Below are 21033 nucleotides of genomic sequence, written 5' to 3' on the forward strand. Positions count from 1 at the left end.
ATTCCTAAAAAGCCACACATGGAGGTATTTTTTACTCATGTTTTAAACACACGTAAGGAACTCAACAGTTAAACTCACAGTATGAAATCATTTATAAAGAATTTCTAGTACATAAACGTTCTCCTATTATCATCGATCTTCATTTTTGGTTTTTGTACATGACACTACACTTCCATGGAGTGGGACAGGACTACTCCAAAATCTCCAGGGAGCAAACATATATCCTGATCTGATAGTCTGCTTCTGCCTCTCAACTAACGGCAAACGTCAACAAGGTTCATGTCTTTCTTGACAGTCACTGCCTTGCATTTTAATGAGCAGCTTCCCAGAGGTTAAAATGCTCATTTTCTGAAGGCATCCAGGAAGATGCCCGTGGATGTTACAGCTCCTCCCGAATGTCTGTTCCTCAGGACAGGAACTCAGTACTCCACTCGCTCTCCGACGCCTCCAACACCAGTGCGATACTCTGCACACAGTCGGCACTCCATAAACACCATTCGGGAAAACAGACTCATTGACTCTAATCGGTATTACTCACACGCCAAACGAGCAAACCAAAACTCTCTGTGAGAGTAGAAACAAATTCCTCTGGACTCTACCAAACAAAGAGAAAAAAGTAGAGTCTGGAGAAGAGAAGCCAGTTCTTGGCCACGAAACCTCAGGTCTAAGCCCCACAGGCGACCTTTGGTGTATACTCACGTAGATTTCATTATGGTCAAAGCGCTTCTTGAGGTTGTTGATGAAGGTCTCCTCATTGAGAGGTTCTAAAAGAACCATATCTCCAACCCCAATCATATTGTCCAGAAGTGACGTTTTCACCTCCATTTTGGCCATTGTCTCTTCCTGGAGGAAAGAGGAGGAAAAGGGAAGATTTAAATGGGCAAAATTATTTCAGATGGGCTCTTAGCACCACTGGAGAAATGAAACACCAGTAGCTTCAAAGGGCACTCATCTGCCTCCCAAATGCTGTCACCTCCCCTCCAACCTACGCCAGAAGCCCCAGAGCCAGCCACAGTCACTGCCAAACCGCTAGAAGCCCCATGTGCTGGAACCTCCCTCCCAGATCGCCGTCCCAGGCCAAGTCCATCTATAGAAGGAGCAACTCGGATACCAGGGTCTCCATTTTGTTTTTGTTTTTTTTCTTTAACTGAAGTATGGCTGACGTGCAATATTATATTAGTTTCAGGTGTACAACATGGGATTGAACATGAACATATATTACAAGATGCTCACCACAGTCAGGGTTCTTACTGTATTATTACTACGTTATTACAGCATTCTTGATTACATTCCCTATGCTGTATTTTTCATCCCTGTGACTTTATTTTGTAAGTGGAAGTCTGTGCCTCTTTAAGACCATCCCCTCCCCCTAGACAGAGGTTGCGAAACTCTAGCAAGAGAATGAACCCAGCCCTTTCCACCAGCCCCTGCATACTTGAACCTGTAAGGACCTGCTTCCCCCAAGATGGCATCTCTCAGTACTCCACGATGAAATTCAGAATGTATTTTCCAGGAAATAATGGTTTTAAGGTGATTAACATTTGAGGACTTGCTACACATCAGACACTGTATCAAGAACTTCACATGCATTCATTCATTTCATCTTCACAATAACTCTATGAGGTAGATACTGGGATCATTATCCCCATTTTAAGATAAAGAAGCTCAGAAAGATAAGAAATTTTGCTTATGATTACTTAAGAGTGCATTACATTTTGTGTTAAAGAACTCAATCACCACTTCTAACATGGCGGGGGCGGGGGGGGGGGAGGTTCACGCCAGCCGTAAGCACTGACTCATAGAGGAACATACCCTGTTGTAAATTAGAGGTCACCTCTATAACCTGCCAAGACTGACCTCGATGTTCTTCATCCTCATCCCAACAGACCCACCACAACAGCTAAATCAAACGAACATGAAACGAATAGAATAGAAATACTACGGTTTCCCTCCAGCTCAGTCTGAAAGTCTACCACGAGGAAAGAGAGGCACACTACAAAGGCAGCATTCTACCCGCCCCACTAACGTGAATGATGCCTCCCAAAAGTAGAATGTTAAATCCCCAAGCCTTCGTATCTGATTGCTGACAAGAGTTCTAAAATTCTTTCAAATATATGAACATGGGAAAGTAGAGTGTGTTTTGTTACTTTTTCTAATATTACCAGGATGTAAAACCACATTCATCCAAGATATTCTCTCTAAATGCTTCTGATCCATAAGTCAATTTTGTATGCTTTCAGTATACTACTACTAAACAATACTTCAGGAAACTAATAAATACTCATATATTCATGTCCCTAAGACTGAGGGGAAAGTACATTTAATTCTTCTCATTAAGGAGTCACCCAGGCATATTACATCTTATACAAAGGTTGGTCTGCTTGCTTAGGATAGCAATTTAATTAAATGTCCTTCCTATTCTAGCCTAGAACATCTCGTAGGTCTCCTAGAGGCAACAGAAACTATATTTACTTGGGCTGTTTGCAAGAGAACTGAGAAGGGGTAAGAATTACAAAATTCTTTCTTTTTTTTTTTTTTTAAGATTTTATTTACTTATTTGACAGACAGAGATCACAAGCAGGCAGAGCAGCAGGCAGAAAGAGAGGGGGAAGCAGGCTCCCCGTTGAGCAGAGAGCCCGATGCAGGGCTCAATCCCAGGACCCTGAGATCATGACCCGAGCCAAAGGCAGAGGCTTAATCCACTGAGCCATCCAGGCGCCCCTATGCAATTCTTTCTTATTAATTACTATGATTCATATGAATCCAATACTCCTTTATATCTGACCTTATTGAAAAAAATTTTAAGTATATGCTGAAAAGCCAGAAAAGAGACAAAAAGAAGTAGAGAGAAAAGGTCTCTCATAAATAAAAATGATCCACTAAGAAAGTAGTTAATATTCAAAAGAAGAAAAATGGAGTTAACTTTTTAGTTTATATATTTTTTTAAATTTTATGCCAACTATACCTAGAGTAAATGGCCATAGGTACCACTAAAACCGAACAATAGAACAGCTTCATGCATTCTGCACTAGGCTAGACTCTTGTTTTGAAACAATACAGGTGGGAGGGGGGCACCTGCCACTCTCTGGGGATGCAGCGGGAACAGGGAGAGCAGCTGGTCTCATGCCAAGTCCACGGAAAGACACGCACAGGAACAGGAACACAAGCACCCAATCTTTGTCGCAATAAATTAACATTTAAATCAAATTTCAAGTTCTCAGACTCATGAAATGCCAAAAGCACTCTAGCTGCAGTGCATTACATATAATTTGGCAGATGAGGGTAGAAGGTTTAGGGATTAAGGGGGAAGTCAACCCCAGAAGGGTTTCAAAAATAACCCCATCAAAGCAGCAATTTAAATTAAGCAAAGAGGCTGAAAGGGAACTCTGCCCTGGGGGCTGGGTCTGAAGTCTATTTCTGGAAGCCTCCGCAGAAAGACAGGGACCTCGGTGCAGGTAACAATAATTAAGCAATCTACCTCTGTAATTAAACCTGCTTTACCATCATTTCAAATCCAAGTTTCAAGCAGGTTTGCATGGGTTCTAGCTTTTACACTTCCACCCCAACTTCATAATCCAAAGCGGGGGAGAGGACGAAACAAATACTGAGCTACAACAGGGAGTCGGTAAAAGGAGAAAATCTGGAAACACAACCGCTGCAAACCAAATCACACCAATACAGCACACCCGCTGAGAAGTTGATTTCAACTTTCATTTAGCTATTCAAGCATCGTTTTGTTCCATTTTGGGTTTGTTTTGTTTTGTCATTTTTAGCATCCAAGTACTTTGGGGTTGGAAAGGGTAACACTCCGACCCTCATTCTCAGGGTAAACAAGGACAGGGACAAAAAGGGCACAGAGGCACTTCCCTCGCATCCTACAAATCGACTGATTCCCCCTACCATGACTACTGGATCCAGCCCGAGTTTGGTTCAGAACCACTAACTTGAGATTTCCATAAACTGTCAGAGGAAGTCACATGGGGGTATCCAATGAGCACGGACATAAAGCACTGAGGATATGTCTTATTTGACACATTTATGTCTACCTTCGCCCTTCCCAAGACCCCTACGGAAACCCATGTTGTTCTAAGGACGTCCATTTCATCCCACGTGCGAGCGCTGTAGCACATAACCCACCTAGACTAAGGAACCAACACGTGACCAGCTTCAGTCACTGTCATCGGTTCGGGGCTGGTCAAAAATCTAAAACCCAACAGCTTTTAAAACTAAAACTAAAACTAAAGTTTTTTAGTTTTTTTAAAACGAAAACTAGAGTTTTAAAGTTTTTTTTAAAACTAAAACTAAAGTTTTAAAGTTTTTTTAAAAAACTAAGAGTTTTTAAAACTAAAACTAAAAAATAAAGCCGTGGGCTTTAGCTTGGTGTCTTAGGACACAGGTTCTATCCACCTCTGGCCGGCAGGATTCAGATGTGATTCGTGGGACCGCCATGGTCATGTCCACTTTCAGGGCGGAACATGGGAGAAGGTTAGTCTGAGGAGGATGGCAACACATGGAGGAAAGTAGGGCAAAAAATAAATAAATAAATAAATGGAAATTAGCGCGCGAGCCCTCACAAACCTCTAGATCAAATTGCAACTGAAACTTGTTCCACAGCTCCTAAGTCTACACACACGGAGGCCAATTAATTCTCCTTCCTGTCTAAGCTGTTTGAGCTGGATTTCCTATTACGTGCACCAGAAAACATCTTAGCTAATAGAAGAAGCTGGTACACGGCAGCAGAGTGTTGCAAGTAACCCACGGAGGCGCAGGGACCGCTGAGCCAAGGCCACAAGGGAGGGGGTGTGCGGACCTACCATCTTAGGCAGATGATCACCTCTCATTCGTCATAGTAAACGACTGATGACAACTGTGGCCTGTCATGCCTTATGCCTTGGACCTTGTGCCTCCAACCTGACAGAATTTGAAAAAAATTCGGATGCTGGAGTCTGTGTTGGCTACTGAAGGATCTACAAGAAGACAGGCTTGCTGTGACTCTGGATGGTCTGAAAGCCGGGGCGCAGAACAGAAGGGGCTGCTAAACGCAGTCGCTCTGGCCGGAGGTGAGAAATGCGGAGGGAAGGGGACCTGTGCTAAGCGCCGCCCGTTCTGTCTCCACGGCCAGAGGCGGGGACAGCGCCCCCACCACGAAGATGTAGCATAGGAGAAGCATCACGTACTCCACTGTTTCCTCCACTTCCTAACTGTCCCAGGGAGGTTCTACTAAGCAAGAGCTAAGACACTCTGCCCACCACCCACAGCTGGATCTCACTGCCAGGAGACAAGTTCTCAAACCAAGTTCAAGGTCCAAACCCTCGGGAGTTGGCAGAATCTCTGATGTTGGTTACCAGTCCATGGACGCAGAGAAACCTTAAAAGCCAACACACTTTTAAGGGATCTACGCTGCCGAAGAAGTCTGGCTGACGGGACTGAACGATGACTTGATCCTTAAGACAGCCCGCCCCAAGGGCTCCAAGTGTAAGAACCACAAGGACAGACCGCTACGACCCGCAGCCCCTGCCGGTGCCATCTTGCCCAGTGCTCACCCCAGACGGGCCACGAAGACAGCAGGCGGAGGAGAGCTTCTAGAAGAGCACAGCCTCTGACGAGGGCGCAGCTGTGCTTCCAGCCATGCGGGGCGAGTTGCATCGTGTGGACCAGGGCCCGGGATTCTCATACACCCAAGTGTGGTGAAAAGAAAGTGTATGTGAACACTGGGCAGCCAAAGGGGAAAGCCACTGTAGACCTCTGTCTCTCTTTCTGAAGGGACACTATCCAGTGCACAGGCCTCCTCCTGTTGGAACCTGATCATCCTTCTGGGGAGTCCCCACTTACCTTACAATGACAAGGAACGTACTGAGAAGGAGCAGCACACAGCTCCCACCGCAGAATTCAATGGCGGCAGCCCTGCTCACCCCCCCAAGGAATGTGGCTCATGCACAGCCAATCACATCGTCGTGGGGTCCGGAGTCCTGGGTGACGGTGAAAGCTGCAGGTGATTGATGGCAGGAGGGAATGCCCACCACTCACCAGCTGGCAGCCAGAACCCCAGCACGAAGCCAGGAGGTCCCCACTGCCCAGCCCTCCAGCCTTTCTGTGGCTCCTGCCTATCTTCCAAGCCCGTATCCTTCCTGGTCTGCCATGCTCTCGGCAATTCTGTGAGCCTCTACATCCTTCCTGCGTGGCACACAATCAAGATCCCTAACCGACAGAACACTTGGTATAGTACCCAACACGCGGGATTATTGTCACAGCTTCATTATTAGCTTCATTATTATGTAAAACTGAACCTTTTCCTCCCAACATCGGTGAAAGCAATCCACAAAATACAATCACAGGGTAGCCTTTGGAGGAACCACAGGGGAGTCTGGAGTCAGGGTCTCGTCACCTACGGGTGCTGATCTAGCCCAGAGACCAGCCCAGCCACTGCTGCAGAAAGGCTCCACGGCTGCCCCAGCTTTCCACCTGCTTGTGCAGCCCAGAAAAACAAAATATGTGATTGCAAATGTTCTTTCCCTGACCTACTCTCACTCGTAAACTTCCAAAGCTACTACTTACATTTCAGTGTATACCAGTGCATTTACTGGCATCTTTCTCAATGAGAAAAAAAAAAAAAATTCAAAATATTGAAAGCATCGTTTCAAAAATTCCTCAGAATACAAAAGAAAATGCAGCATGAACATCCGACAGCATCTTAAAATGGCCACCTGGAGCCTAATATTTAAATACATGTAGTCTACCCCGGTCACCAATCTTAAATTACAAGCCACCTACAATGTTAATGTCATCTGCGCTTGGGAGTCAAGACCAGCATTCTCCAAGAGCCCCGCACCCAGACACAGCCAGACCGGGGGTTGGGGGGTGGAGGCAATGTGTGCACCCATGTGAAATGCGCGGTCATTCCATCCCATATCAAACAGCAACAGTGAAAAGCTATTCCAAGTTAATAATTACACAATTTACTAACAAGTGAATAACAGATCAGAAAAGATGCAGGATGCGCTAAACTAAAGCAGGAAGCGGTCTCCCACGTTATTCAAAGTTCTTAGGGTAACGCAGATGAGAACAAACATAATTTTTTTTAAAGATTTTATTTATTATTTACTCGACAGACAGAGAGATCACAAGTAGGCAGAGAGGCAGGCAGAGACAGAGGGGGAAGCAGGCTCCCTGCTGAGCAGAGTTCAATGTGGGGCTTGATCCCAGGACCCTGGGATCATGACCTGAGCCAAAGGCAGAGGCTTAACCCACGGAGCCACCCAGGCGCCCCGAGAACAAACATATTTTTAAGTTGAAACAGTTTTACTGTAAAATCAGAAAGGACATTCAGAGCTGATGATGCGATGATTAACAAGGATTAATATCAAGTCATTAGCATCATTTTAAAGTTGAGGGGACTTTTAAAGCAGAGCCATAAAAACCACGAGCTGGAAAACCAAATGAAAGCAGACCTCTACTGCTCTGGCAACTGGAAGCGAGGACGCTGAAAACACATCGATTACAGTGTCATTAGCAGTCCACACCGAGGCAACACCTTCGGGGAGTTTTCTTAGCATGACAACAATTGTTCGTATCTGACACCGGTTCCACTCCTGACCTCCTTGCACGGGGTCATGTACGCATGATAGCCCCTTTTCCGGAGAATGAGCTCGCTGGTGTCAGCAGTCACAGCGTATTCATCTTTATTTCCCCAAAGGCGGAGGGCACTGCCTTAGCACATGGTAGGCATTCAGAGAAATACAAAGGGAGAACAAGTATGCAAATTTACGACTGACAACTGAATCCTTCGGTAATGCAAGTTCCTGCAGCTGCCATGGCTGGTCTGACCAGAAGGCAAAAAAATGCTTGCAGCTTCAAGCCACTTTGATCCATTCCTCTGAAAACATATTACCCACAAAGGACAGGAAACAGAATTGAGCCATTTGACTCCCAAAGAGATCACGAAAGCTTTTAAGAATAACATGAGAAGCACATTTAAGTAACCAAGCTGGGCCAATGTGGCAAGATTTCATGAGCAAAATAAATCTTAGCAAATCCTGGTGGCAAAACAAAGGCAAAAGAGGGGCCAACTCTATAGGACGTGGTTCAGGACCTAATACAATGAGCTTAAATGACTAAGAAAAACTGGAATTTCCTTCCTCAATCTTTTAAAATAGCATGCATCTCCTCTCTGAGAGCGGTTAGATTAAATTTCCATGCAATCCGGCTCAACCACCACATACAGTATTGAACCCTGTTGGTCTCTGGCCTTGTGGTAGGTGCTCTGGACACACTGTGAATCATCATGGCACTTCCCCTCCCCACACCACCCCCTCCAGGAGCTCACAGTCCAGTAAGAGTCAGGAAAAGAAAATAAGCCACTTTTGAAACTTCAAACAACCTTTTAATGATTAAAAACAACCCCTATCCACTATAGGGGAAAAAAAAATCAGAAAATGCAGTGAAGCAAAATACAAGCCAAACTCAACACCCTCAACATTTTCATCTAAATCCTTTTGAATTCATGAGAATCCCGAAGAAACCTGATTTTTATAACCAAAGAACTGGCTACCGTTTCCGGTTTGATAAACTGTGATGTGAATTTTGATACGTTTCTAAATTTTGATATAGTCTGCCTCCAGGCAGGAACATGAGACCGATATGAAAGGACACCAGTAAGGTCCCCACCGCTTTTAAACACGAGTGGCCTGACCGCCTGCCCCTGGAGGCTTCGCCTTCTCCCCTCCCTCAAATGAGCAAGCCAGACTGTCGACAGCCTGTCCCCAACCATCTCTCCCACATCTGCTGAGTCCCACATCGCAACCCACGTCCCAACCTTCCGTCTCCTACCATCCTATCCCAAAATACCCCCCCCAACAAAACCCTCCTACCGTCCCTAGATCCCACAGTCACCACAGACCCAGTCTCTCACCCCTGGCCTCTCCCTGTCTTACCCGCCCCCCCAAGGCCGACCCATCTCCGCTCCATCAGCAGCACCACTCAGTGCTCCCCCCGCCCCCCAGCTCAGCCTTCTTCCTTGCTCACCCGGAAGGCCTCCCCCCGGGGTCTCCCTCTGCCCCGTCCTGCCGCCCGCCTCCTTCCCCCCTGCACGGGCCACACTTGCCAAGTGGCCTTTCTAAGTCAGAACCCGACCGGGTAACCCTTGCTCGAAAGCCTCCGACGACTCCCCGGAGCCCGCATTCCAGTTCCTCCGCAGACCCTCCAAGCTGTCCAACACGGCCTCGGCCTCGCCCGGGGACCCGGCCCTTCCCCTCGGGGCGCAAACGCACGGATTCCAGAAGGTGCGCGCACCCCGCACCCAGGGCCGCCGCGCCGCCTAGTTACACGGGGGAGGCCGCGCGAGCGCCGCCCGGAGGAGCGCACAGACGACGCGGGGCGTGTGCGGGGTGTGTGCGGGGTGTGTGCGGGCAACGCAACAGGAGCGGCCTCGGAAACGCGGAGGTTCCCACACGCGCCGCGGATGCAAGACGCCGGCCACAGCACGCGGCGGAGCAGGCAGGAGTCGTCGGCCTACGCGACGCGCTGGAGTCGCCACACGCACAACAGTCCCTTCTCACAGACGAGCCTTCAGGCCTGAGCCCGGCCTTGCCCCCCCGCCCCCTCCCCGGCGGCGCCCCCCCGCCCCCCGCAGCACGCGCGCAGCACCACGCCCAGGTCCGACGGCTCCTCCGGCCCCGCCGCCAACCGCGCTGCGCGCATGCGCCACCGCAGCCTCTGGGGACCGGACCGGGACGGAGGCGGTCATCGCGCGGCCATGAGGAGTCAGCGTGGACCCGGCGGACCGGGCGTCCCACTCAGGGGAGCCTCTGACGGACTCCGGACTCCTCGGAAGCCGATCCGAGAAGAGGATGACACGTGTGCGGGGAAGCACGTGGGACCCCGGGGGACAGAGAAAAGTGCTGAGGTCCTCACGGCGGCTCTGGTCGCAGGCTCCCGAGGGGTCCGGCCGAGGTTCCCGCCTGACCGGGGCCGGCGGCCGCCCCCTCTCCGGCAGCGCGCGCCGAGCACGCCGGGGGACCCCGCGCGCGGTGTGTCTGCTGCTCGCCCCAGCCCGGGAGCACCTTGAGGGACCCGCACTGGCGGCCGGGCGGGCGCCCAGGGCTCTGCCGCGGGCAGCACAGGCACGACCGCCCGTCGCCGACACCGCGGCTGCGCGTCCACGCGGCCCTTCCCATCCCGGGCACGGCGGGCGGAGGACGACGGAGAACTTCCTCCGCGGATGAACCAAGACGGTCGCAGACGGGCCAGACACCGACGGACCAGACGGTCTCTCGGTACCGACCAGCCTGCGGGGCCCGGGTTTCCATGAGCGGAGCTGGGGGGGGGGGGGGCGGAGACCACGGGCGGGGCCGTGCGGGCTCCCGGAGCAAGCGGGACGAGACGCCGTGGAGGCTCAGGGACGCGGCTCCGGCCGCCGACACACGTCCTCAGGGCACGCGCGCGACGTGTGTGGATTCGCAGCATTTACGACGTGAAACACCGCTGTCCGAGCTCCCAGTTCTTTATCCCACGGCTAAAGCCGCTTCATCTTGAAGGTCCCCCCCCCGCTTCTCTATAGCCTTTTCTTGTGAACATCTAATGCACTGCTGCTGGGTTGGTTGTGTTAGGATCTTGGGTTAGGGAAGAAATGGGCCCAACTACTAGCAATTTCCATCCAGGAAGCTGCTGTCTTATGCTCGAACTCTGGGTCATACAAAGAACATTAAATTACCAGGCCATGATGGAGGAATGGTGGAGGACAGATTTGGGCAGGGACGGAAAACATCCAGCTAAATGCATAATGGGAGCCCACAAGGCACGAAGCCACGCTCTGATCCTAAGAAGCCCTTGGGGGGGGGGGGGTGGCAATTAATTCGACATTCTGGTGCTCTGAGAGTTAACACCCCAGGGCAGATGGCCCCTTAGGGAGGGAGGGGCCAGGAACCACCCAGCGTCCAAGTCAAGGTTTGTTTCTGTCTGGGGAGAAAAGGGCTGGCCTACCAACAGACACAGCCAGCCAGGAGCTCGGCTACCTCAACCCCAGGAACAGGCCAGACTTCCCGATTCGTAACGTGACGGGTTAAAAACAAAGTTTTTTCCAACTGTGAGAATGGGGAATATATTATCTGGACTAATTAGAAGGATTTTTGAGTCAAACAGGACAGTGGCTGCCATGGCAACATTGAAGGTTTCGGATTACAAGCCACAAACGATCTGTTCTGATGTCTAAGCAAAATGTGTTAGGATCCCAGGCAAGCCCTTCGGTGAGGAGACAGAAATGGACCCGGGAGGTGTGGCAGGACGGGTTTCTGGAAGAGGCGGCGCAAGGAGGAAGCTTTCCTGACTGCTCTCCGTGGTCTTCGCACCTATCACGTTACACACACCCATCAATCTCATTCCCAAGTCAGCAAACTCTTTGCAACACACCAGTTTTTTAATTTTTAATTTTTTAAAAGATTTTATTTATTTATTTGACAGAGAGACACAGCGAGAACAGGGGGGAGTGGTAGAGGGAGAAGCAGACTTCCTGCCAAGAAGGGATCCCGACACAGGGCTTGATCCCCGGACCTTGGGATCATGACCTGAGCAGAAGGCAGACGCTTACCCACTGAGCCACCCAGGTACCCCCCCACACCCAGGTTTAAAGAGAAGCTTCACTTCCACACTGTGAAGAGTCATTTTCTATAGCAGTTTGGTAACAAGAATTTACGATGACTGAGAATTCCCTTTTGATCTGCTCCAAGATGGGACAGCACAGGCTTCAGATCCCAGTCCTAGGCTCAAACCCAAGGGAATTAATTCATCTCTAGAATTTGAATTTCTGATCTTAAAAACTCAGGGATGACAACATCCATTCCCCAGGGTTATTAGGCAGGCTGGCTGAGCAAGCGAAGCCCCTAAGAGGGCAGGATCTCACTGGATGTTAGCTCCCTCCCTTCCCCATGCCCATTTCTTCTGACCCTGAAGAGCTCACCTACTGGCCTGTGTATCTGAGGTTGATAACCTAGAGGGTTGCTTCATTTGCAAAAGCCATCCCATGGGGTTCAATGCCCTGAGGGGCAAAGGCGGCCAACATCACTGTCCCCAACGTCATTTCCTGGAGGAAGCTCTGCAGAGTCACGGCAGGAATGAGGCCGAAGGGCAAGGCAACATCAGAGAACGCCATCCACAACCATCAAACCTGGGTCCGAAAGACACCCCCCGCCCTCCCTCTCCCCCCACCACCCAACTTGGCACCCCTCACCAGCCAAAATCCTGGAAGGTCTAGGATGGACAGCAAGCAGTCTGGCTTTAGGGGGAACCTATGGCCACGCTGTCTTACTCACACCAGGTCTTAGGAGAATTAATGAGCTAACGTCTGAAAAGTCCTCTGAGTTCCTCCGGGACAAGGTAGCCAAAAACCATAAACCTCTGTTATGGCCAGAAACACAAGCCCAGCTGCACGTGGGATGTGCTAATTATAACCCATAGACTTCTCACTGTGTTCCCTCAAGGTAGACAAAAAAAATTCCAAGAAGCCGAGTGTGTTTAGATTGGCAAACCTGAGGCCCCAAGACCCCCAGGTGAAGGTAAAACTGCTCAAATTTAACTGACACACCCGGCAGCTCGGACTTGTTCCTGGCCGGGGCACAGACACCAAGGGCAACCGGTGAGTATTAAACTGAATACAACCACCCGGGGAAAACCGACTTTCCTTCCAAATGAACTGGCTTGTTCATCAGAGGGTCCAGATCTCGTCCCACATGCTATGAGCCTCACCAAGTCATCCTGCCCCTTGCCCCCTCCACCTGCTGGCACTGCTTGTAGACTTGTTCTTTCTGTTCTCTTTATACGTGACCCTACCGTCCCATGACCCAAGGCACTCCCTTGTAATCAGAAGTCCAGCGCGTTGCACCTGGTGGGCACTCACAGAGGATTTCCTGCACCCCTCAGTTTGGGGAGTCCCTATGGATCAGTTTTTTAAGACATCTGGCTGATCAAAGATGCTCACAAGAAAACAGCCCAGGGCACCCCAGAGCAGACATTTTTAAAGGCATCTTCCCATCATTCAGGCTCTTTTAAGGGACAATAGAGGGAAATGTATTGAATTTCATGCACTTGTCCTTTGAAAAGGAAGCAAGTTAACTCTCAGGGAAACATCAGCTGTTGCCTTCTGCAAATCCGAGGTCAGAATGATGACTAGAGGGGCTCCAAGAAAAAGAGCCAGAAGATCCACACTGTAGACTCAGCTCTGCAACTAGCTCAGACTGAGACCCTGGGCACACTGCCAATGCCGAGCCTCAGTTTCCCCACAAAGGGGGGAATACATCATCTCCTAAGATCCTGTCCCAGTCCGTCATTACCGGTTCAACAAAAAAGAGGCTCAAATCTGGAAAGACTGAGTTCCTTAATTTTGTGGTGAATATTCATCCTGTGTCTGGTTATAAAGAATGTTAAAGGCCAAGAATGCCAGTCCACAAGAATCTTTCTCAGTGACATTTACTCAGAGGTTAAGGAAAGTAGCTCTTTATTCTGACCTCACCAGCAAAAAAAAAAAAAAAATGTATTAAGGGTCTAACCATATGCAGCACAGAAGGAAATGCAAGGAATCAACTGCATCTTCGGACTACAGGCCTTGGGGCCTGTGTGAACGTGTTCTGTTCGTAACTAACCGGCAAGCTGCAAAAGGGCGCTGACTACTTTAATGAGTTGATCCACTGTGAAAGCAAAAAGGGGTCTAAAGATTACAAAATTAGGAAACCTATATAGTAAAAGGAGAAAAATATGCATTACCCAACACTGCTTCTTCGGTAATGTCTCTATACTTGTGGTTAAGAAAAAGTTCTTTAGAATAATAAAAATTCAGAAACTTCCTCAAACAGTTATCCACTGAAGCAAAGTCTATTAAATAAACTATGTAATCAAAGGGAGAGATGTTTATACATTTACATTAGGAGTTCATGAGTGTTTATTACTTGAGGATTGATCAAACAAAAATAGCTAAGATGTTTCCAAAAAAGACACTGATGATGTAAATTGAGAAGGCGGAACTACTTTGTCATTAAAAAAGAATTTTTAAAGAAAATAGCTAAACTGCAGTGGGTTACTTTACCTAAATTGATTAAAATCAACAATCAGAATTGGGAAGTATTTTCTGAGCCAAAGTTTTTCTAATTTTTCTCATGTTGCAAGCATTACTGAATTTAAAGTCAAATGTACCATAATATATATCTTGGATATCTCTGAGTACATTCTAATGTATTTATGAAGAACTAAAATATATACAATAAATCAACATATCACTTAACTTTTAAGTGATAAAATGTTTGCTAAAATTTGTTTACTAAATTTAAACTTATAAATGTTAATTCAATTTGAATAACAGTTCTCATTTCCTAAAGTTCTGTAAGACATAGCAATTTTCCATATATTTACATGAGGACACAAACATACAAATGCCCTCCCTTACTTTTTTCCCCTTAAATATAAGCACACACTAAACCTGTAAAGCTACGTGAAAATCAATTTTTAAAGTTAATTAGTTGGGCCGTGTATAAATTTTCAATAAATCTTCCCAAGGGAAATTTGGATAAGAAATAAGATATTCAATAGTGAACTATACTGTATACACCTGATTAAGAAAAATTCATTTCCCTCTATCAGTAATTTATCAAAATATCACATTATTATATTGTAAGTTATCAAATTAAAAGGCATAAAAACTCAAAATTCACAATCCACCCTTAATCATGTCTCTCAGTAAGTAGGCAGGCAGGCAGGCAGATAGATAGATTAAAGGGAAACTCTAAAGTTCTTTTTAAATGACTTAATTATAAGGCCCCCTAGTTTAGGAATTAAATAGAACCACTTACCAACTCTTCCTCTCCATTGTTTTTTCCACTGATTTCACTAGTACTTTAGCATTCCATTTGTGTGGAAGGAACAGACAAACAGGGAGAACATACTAAGTACAACAAACATTTTGCACAGAGATAAGAAGAGGAAAGTAGGTCAATATCCTGGGGCCGGGAAGACGCAGCCGGAGCTTCCATGCAGAACTGTGTATGATTAACTGGGTAGGACCCTCTTCTCTCCAGACTACTGCTCTGACCCGTGCACCTGGGATACACAGACTCCAGGAGAAAGGAATTAGAGACCCACCTACTCCTTCCCAGCCATGGGCAATCTAACTGGGGAAAGAAAACAGGTAAGAGCCGTATAACTCATAAAATCAGCGCTCACACAGGGCCGGCGATTCACCGCAGAAAGAGGAGTATGGACACTCGTGTTTATGACTAGAGGCAGCGCTATTATTATGGTACAGGAGGATGAGATGAGGACGGCTGAAGAGGGCAAACCTGACCTTGCCTTTCTGAGGATGAGCAGTATGTGGTCCAGCAGAAAAGCACTTTAATGCAGGAAGAACAAACCATTCAGAAGACAGTGACTAGGTAGAATGGCACAAAAGATAGCTGGGGCGGGGCCCTCGTGGGCTGTGAAGCTGGGAGGAAAGGTAAGTTGAGACAAGACTGAGAGTCCAAACTAAGGAGCTTACAGCTAGGAATGTGGTGGGAATCAGTGGGAACAGGTGGGAGGGGAGAGAGAAGAGTATCTACTGGGTCTGTGTTGCAGTCAGTGCATGCAGAGGGCCACAAGTGTGACTGAGAATCACTAGTGACAGTATGATGGAAAATAAGATCGAAGATAGCCATTATAGATGATGGGGAGTCATCCAAAATGTCTTGAGAATGACAGACAACAAAAAATGTGAAGGTTTTTTTACTTAGTGAATAGTCTAAATTTGTTGGGAGAGAGCTAGAAGCAAGAAGCAAAACTGCTCTGAACAGTTGTTCGGTTTGTGCACTGTATAAAAAGCCAAGGGGGAAAGTGGGCACTGACATCAAGTGGAGCTCTGTGGGACAGTGTTTGCCCTAAAGGGTACCTTCTTCCACTGTACAGTGAAGGTACCGTACCAGCTAGCAGCAGGGAAACCAGGTGGGGCATGAATCTAGAACTAGAGTAGAACTAATGGAAATGAAACAAGTGGGTAAATGCAAGAGAAGTAACAGACGACTCTATCATAAAAGGCAGAACACTAACTGATGGAGGGGGAAAGAGACAGGCGGCTTTGAGACTAAAGTAGTCTCTCTCATCCAAATGCATAAGGACTGACAGTTCCGCTGCTTGGTTTAAAGGGAAAAAAAGTCAAAGTTGAAAGTCATTTAGAAAGGTAAATATCAAAACATATTATTTTAGATTAAACCCTATCGTCTAACATTTATTTGCCTGTATTTGCTGTAATGCGAGGCCTTTCCTTCGAGTCTCTGTCCACCGCCTGCAGCACCCAGCGGTGCTTTCTTTTATCAACCATCTCAAGGCATCACCCTTAAAAAAGTCGAATTTCGGGGGGCACCTGGGTGGCTCAGTGGGTTAAAGCCTCTGCCTTCAGCTCAGGTCATGATCCCAGGGTCCTGGGATCGAGCCCCGCATCAGGCTCTCTGCTCAGCGGGGGGCCTGCTTCCTCCTCTCTCCCTGTCTGCCTCTCTGCCTACCTGTGATCTCTGTCTGTCAAATAAATAAATAAAATCTTTAAGAAAAAAAAAAAAAAAGTCGAATTTCTTTAAAGAAATGGTGAGGCTGTAAGGACACCAGAGAAACAGCCGAGTAGACCACATCACCCTTGACAAATGCTCGCCACTCCTTGGTGGGAAGGCTACCCACCCCTACCTTGTCGAATGTGGGCAGTCTTTCCCTCCGCCCGGGGGGGGGTCAGCAGGGTTCCGGGGGGCTGCTTCATGAGTATTAACGAGGGTGCTGTGGAACAGAGCCGCCACCCGGCCGACGGTGGACGCACCGTGTGAGCATAGATTAGTGCTCTGAGCCACTAAGATTCCGGGTCGTCCATAATCAGAGCAGAACACACCTACCCTGAATGGCTCAAGTATCCGCGGGAACCCTCTTCTTTTAGGACTCCCCAGCTCCTTTACAGTTACCTCAGCCTCTCTAAAATCAGCCACCACTCCTTTCTGGAAACTTACTTTTTATCAAGTGCTTTCCAAAACACTCGAACAAATTCAAATAAATTGTCACAAAAATAGCTCTTTTTGCACATATATTTAAAATCTTTAAACTAAATAGAGTAAGAAGTACAATTGGCATAAACAGTTTTGTAGAAAAGAAAACACAGTTTTCTAGATATGCACACATGTCCACTGGCGGGAACAGAAACCCAAGAGCAGGGCGCCTGAGTGGCTCAGCCAGTTAAGTGTCTGCCTTCGCCTCAGGTCATATACCAAGATCCTGAGATCAAGCCCCACTTGGGGCTCCCTGCTCAGCGGGGAGTCTGCCTCTTCCTCTCCCTCTGCCCCTACCCCCTGCTCATGCTCTGCTCTCTCTCAAACAAATAGAATCTTTAAAAAAAAGAAAGGGGGCGCCTGGGTGGCTCAGTGGGTTAAAGTGTCTGCCTTCGCTCGGGTCATGATCCCAGAGTTCTGGGATCCAGCCCCGCATTGGGCTCTCTGCTCAGCAGGGAGCCTGCTTCCTCCTCTCTCTGCCTGTCTCTCTGCCTACTTGTGACCTCTGTCTGTCAAATAAATAAATAAATAAAATCTTAAAAAAAAAAAAAAAGAAAGAAAGAAAGAAAGAAACCTAGGAACACACTACAGGGGAGCCCTCTAGCTTTGATCATTCAGTGTGTTATGGCCATCGGTTGATATATGATTTATTTTGCAGAGGAAAAGAACACCAACTAATCCAGCAAGTCTGGAGGTCGCTAAGACCTTATACCATTTTCTGAAGCTGTGAGCCTAGAAAACTCTGAGAATGAAGAGTACTATCGTATTACCAGGTTAAAAATCTGGCTGGTTTTTCAAAACTATATCCAACTGCCATATTTTTTTCTGTCCCAAATGTACAGTCAGAAGTGCTTAAGTCATTTAAAAGAGCACAAAAATAACACTTCAAACCCACAACCAGACACAGAGTCAAGAGTACAAGGTCACATGTCATTCCATAACCCAGCTCTTAAAGATAGAACAAACACATAAGTTACTATTAAAAACTAAAATTGAGTTGCACACTTTAAAATTACATACTGCTTTAAAATTGTCAACGGAGATAAATGTTCCTCTCAAGGTTGCCCAGCAAAATCTGGGTGCTTCCATTCTGAATGGCCAAATGGTCCATCTATCCATAATTTACATACTTCAGAAATTTGATACTCAGCCTTTTCAATAAAAATAAGAACTTCTACACAGAAATCATATTCATATATTTCAATAGACTACTGAGAGAAACACTACGTAAACACACATACACTGGAAACTCCAAAACAACCAACCACAGTTTAAATAACATCCTCTACAAGTCAACCTCGGCCCCTTCACCAATATGCACGCGAAGGCTCCCTCCTCAGCAACAAATAGGATAATCTTAATCTCTATAGCTTTAAAAACAAACCAAAAAACCTACATCTGGAGAAAAAAGGCAGTGATACCATACCTGCCGAAATAATCCTCCCCCAGACTCTACTGAGACAATAACCCGCTCAGTCTTATTTTAACCAAGGTAGACCCTTGAAAAGAAAGGAACCCAAAACCAAACTCTAGGGAGAAAAACACTAATTTGTGAAATACGAGGTGAACTCTAAAGTTTTCCTGAACCTTGACCTAAATCAATGTTCCCACAGTGTTGTTTTTTGTTTTGTTTTGTTTTGTTTTAAGTGAGATAAGCAACCGTGAGGACAGAATGACAAAATGGTTTAGTCTTTTCATCAAACCAAACATCAGTCATCCTCAAAATAAAACAAGAGTTAATCCGACACCAGTAAGGGTGAGAGCACTGTGCTCTAGGACCAGAGTCGCCGCCGAGGAGCTGCAGACAGACGGACGAGCCTGACTTCAGGAAGGGAAGAGGGCCAAGGCCCAAACCCTGCAGGACGTGGACCCCCAGGGGCCAGGAGGAGGGAGGGTTGAGACCAGAGGAACACAGGTCACCGAAGCCAAGAGACAAGAAGAAGCGGAGAACATTTATCTCAGTGACAAGAAGCAGCGGGTGACCAACCACATGGAGGATGGGGAGCACAGGACACAGAAGGAGAGAGGGGGTTATCAGGCCTAGAAGCCACGTCGCCGGGGCTAAATTGTGTCCCCCTCCCAAATTCATATGTTGAGGCTCTAACCCCCAAACCTCAGGATGTTACTGTCCTTGGAGACAGGGCCTTTAAAGAGGTGATTAAGGGCGCCTGGGTGGCTCAGTCGGTTGGGCAGCTGCCTTTGGCTCAGGTCATGATCTCAGGTCACGATCTCATCCCCACTCAGTGGGGAGTCTGCTTCTCCTTCTCCCTCTGCTGCTCCCCCTGCTTGTACTCTCTCTCTTTCTCTGTGTCAAATAAATAAATAAAATCTTTTAAAAATAAATAGGTAAATAAATAGGTGATAAAGAGGTGATTAAGTGAAAATTAGGCCATTATTGTGGGCCCTTCCCCAATACGACTGGTGTCCCTCTAAGCAGAGAAGACGGGGACACAGATGACATAGACGGAGGAGCAAGCAGATGAGAACACGGGGAGAAGGCGGCTGTTTGCAAGCCAGAGAGAGGCCTCGGAAGGCTCTAAAGCTGCTGACACCTTATTCTTGGACTTCGGCCTCCAGAACTGCGAGAAAATACGTTTCTGTTGCTTCCACTCCCCAGTCCGCGGTATTGTGTTACGGCGGCCCGAGCAGACTAATGAACCGGCCTACGACCCCTTCCGGCAACTGCCGACCTCCAGCCTCTTCCTCCACACAGCTAAGGTTTCTGACAAGGCCTTCCTTTGACCCTTGCCACACGCCACTCAAACAGCCTCCGATAAAGCGGCCCCGCCTGTTTGCTGCTGCCCACTGCACTCTCTCCACCCCGGCTTCCTCGGGGCCGTTCCCTCCCAGCTGCCCACGTCCCACCTCCAGCACTCCTCATCCTTAGTGGCCTCTCCTTCCTCCACTCGTCACAAGACGATGTTCACCGGGGTTCCAGCACCCACCTTCCTCTCTCCGCACTCCACCCTCCAAGCAATGTTAACATCTCCGACCGGATGCCACGGTCCCTTCCCCAGACCTCAGGCCCTGGCTTGTCTCCGAGCTCCAGGCCCTGTATTTCAGGGTCTGCCAAGCCTCGCTCGCTGCCCTGAGGCCCCATAACCCAAACAGAACCATCCCCTTCGGGCCTCTGGGTGCCAGCCACTCCCGACCTCTCGCAGGAACTGGGGAGCCCTCCCACACTCCGGTTATCATTGTTCTCAATGTCTACTGCCAGAAAATAAATATCTGAAATATGGAAAAGGTCCTATGTACAAAAATGTGCATCACTGCATTATTCACAACAGCAAAACAGTGGAGGCAACCCAAAACCCCACAGTAAGAAATGTGTGAGGACATGATGGGACTCAGTGGAATAATTCACAACTATAAAATTTATTTCAAAAACTGGGCAGCAACACAGATCTTAAAACATACACATAAAAAGCGTGGAAAAGAATATTCAGAAACAACCACAGGTGATAGTTCCTCCATCTTCCAGACTTTCTGGAATGTTCTTAAGATGATTCTCTAGTACGCAACGTCCAAACGAGAGTTCTAGCCACCCTGGACTTTCCGAACTGCTTGGCCGAAGGAGACACGGGAGCTTTGCTACGGACCCGCGCTCGGCTGTCACCCCACCTCCGCGCTACATCTGCGGCAACATCCCATGCAAACTCCCATTACATAAATTTCCCCTCAGTCCTACTGCGCTCGTAGCCCTCAGCACGAGATCCTACAAAAACTGAGTCTTTCCAGAAATCCAACCGGACGGACGAACAGCTGGACGACTGCGGAACCGAGCTCCCGACATCTGCCACGGTTACTCAGTGTTCCAGTGAGGAAACGTCGTCACGCGCAAGCTGCGGCCCGGACAGCGAGGGTCAAGCTAGAAGCTGTAGCCCAGGCGGTGAAGCCACCTCCCCGGCAAGCGCCTGCCCGCCGGCCGGCCAGGGAAAGGGGCGTTTCCCCCCTGCGAAGAGGAGGGCCGTGACCACTCGTCCATCCGAGAGTCCATGAGACG

At 48.0% G+C, this 21033-nt stretch overlaps 1 protein-coding gene across 4 annotated transcripts in view; it reads right to left on the reverse strand.

The window, feature by feature from the left end:
- MYO1B (myosin IB) overlaps positions 1-21033 on the reverse strand; it is a 179351-nt gene that overhangs the window by 146544 nt on the left and 11774 nt on the right. For 3 of the 4 annotated variants that reach the window (XM_080798484.1, XM_080798483.1, XM_080798486.1), the window contains exon 2: positions 700-843. In XM_080798484.1, coding sequence (XP_080654610.1) covers positions 700-834 — 135 coding nt within the window. In that variant the 5' untranslated portion in view covers positions 835-843. Of the gene's footprint in view, positions 1-699; positions 844-14828; positions 14932-21033 lie in introns of those variants that run through there. The other variant, XM_080798482.1, reaches the window with a different exon arrangement.

This window comes from Martes martes, assembly GCF_963455335.1.
Source record: "Martes martes genome assembly, chromosome: 3".
Taxonomy (NCBI): domain Eukaryota; kingdom Metazoa; phylum Chordata; class Mammalia; order Carnivora; family Mustelidae; genus Martes; species Martes martes.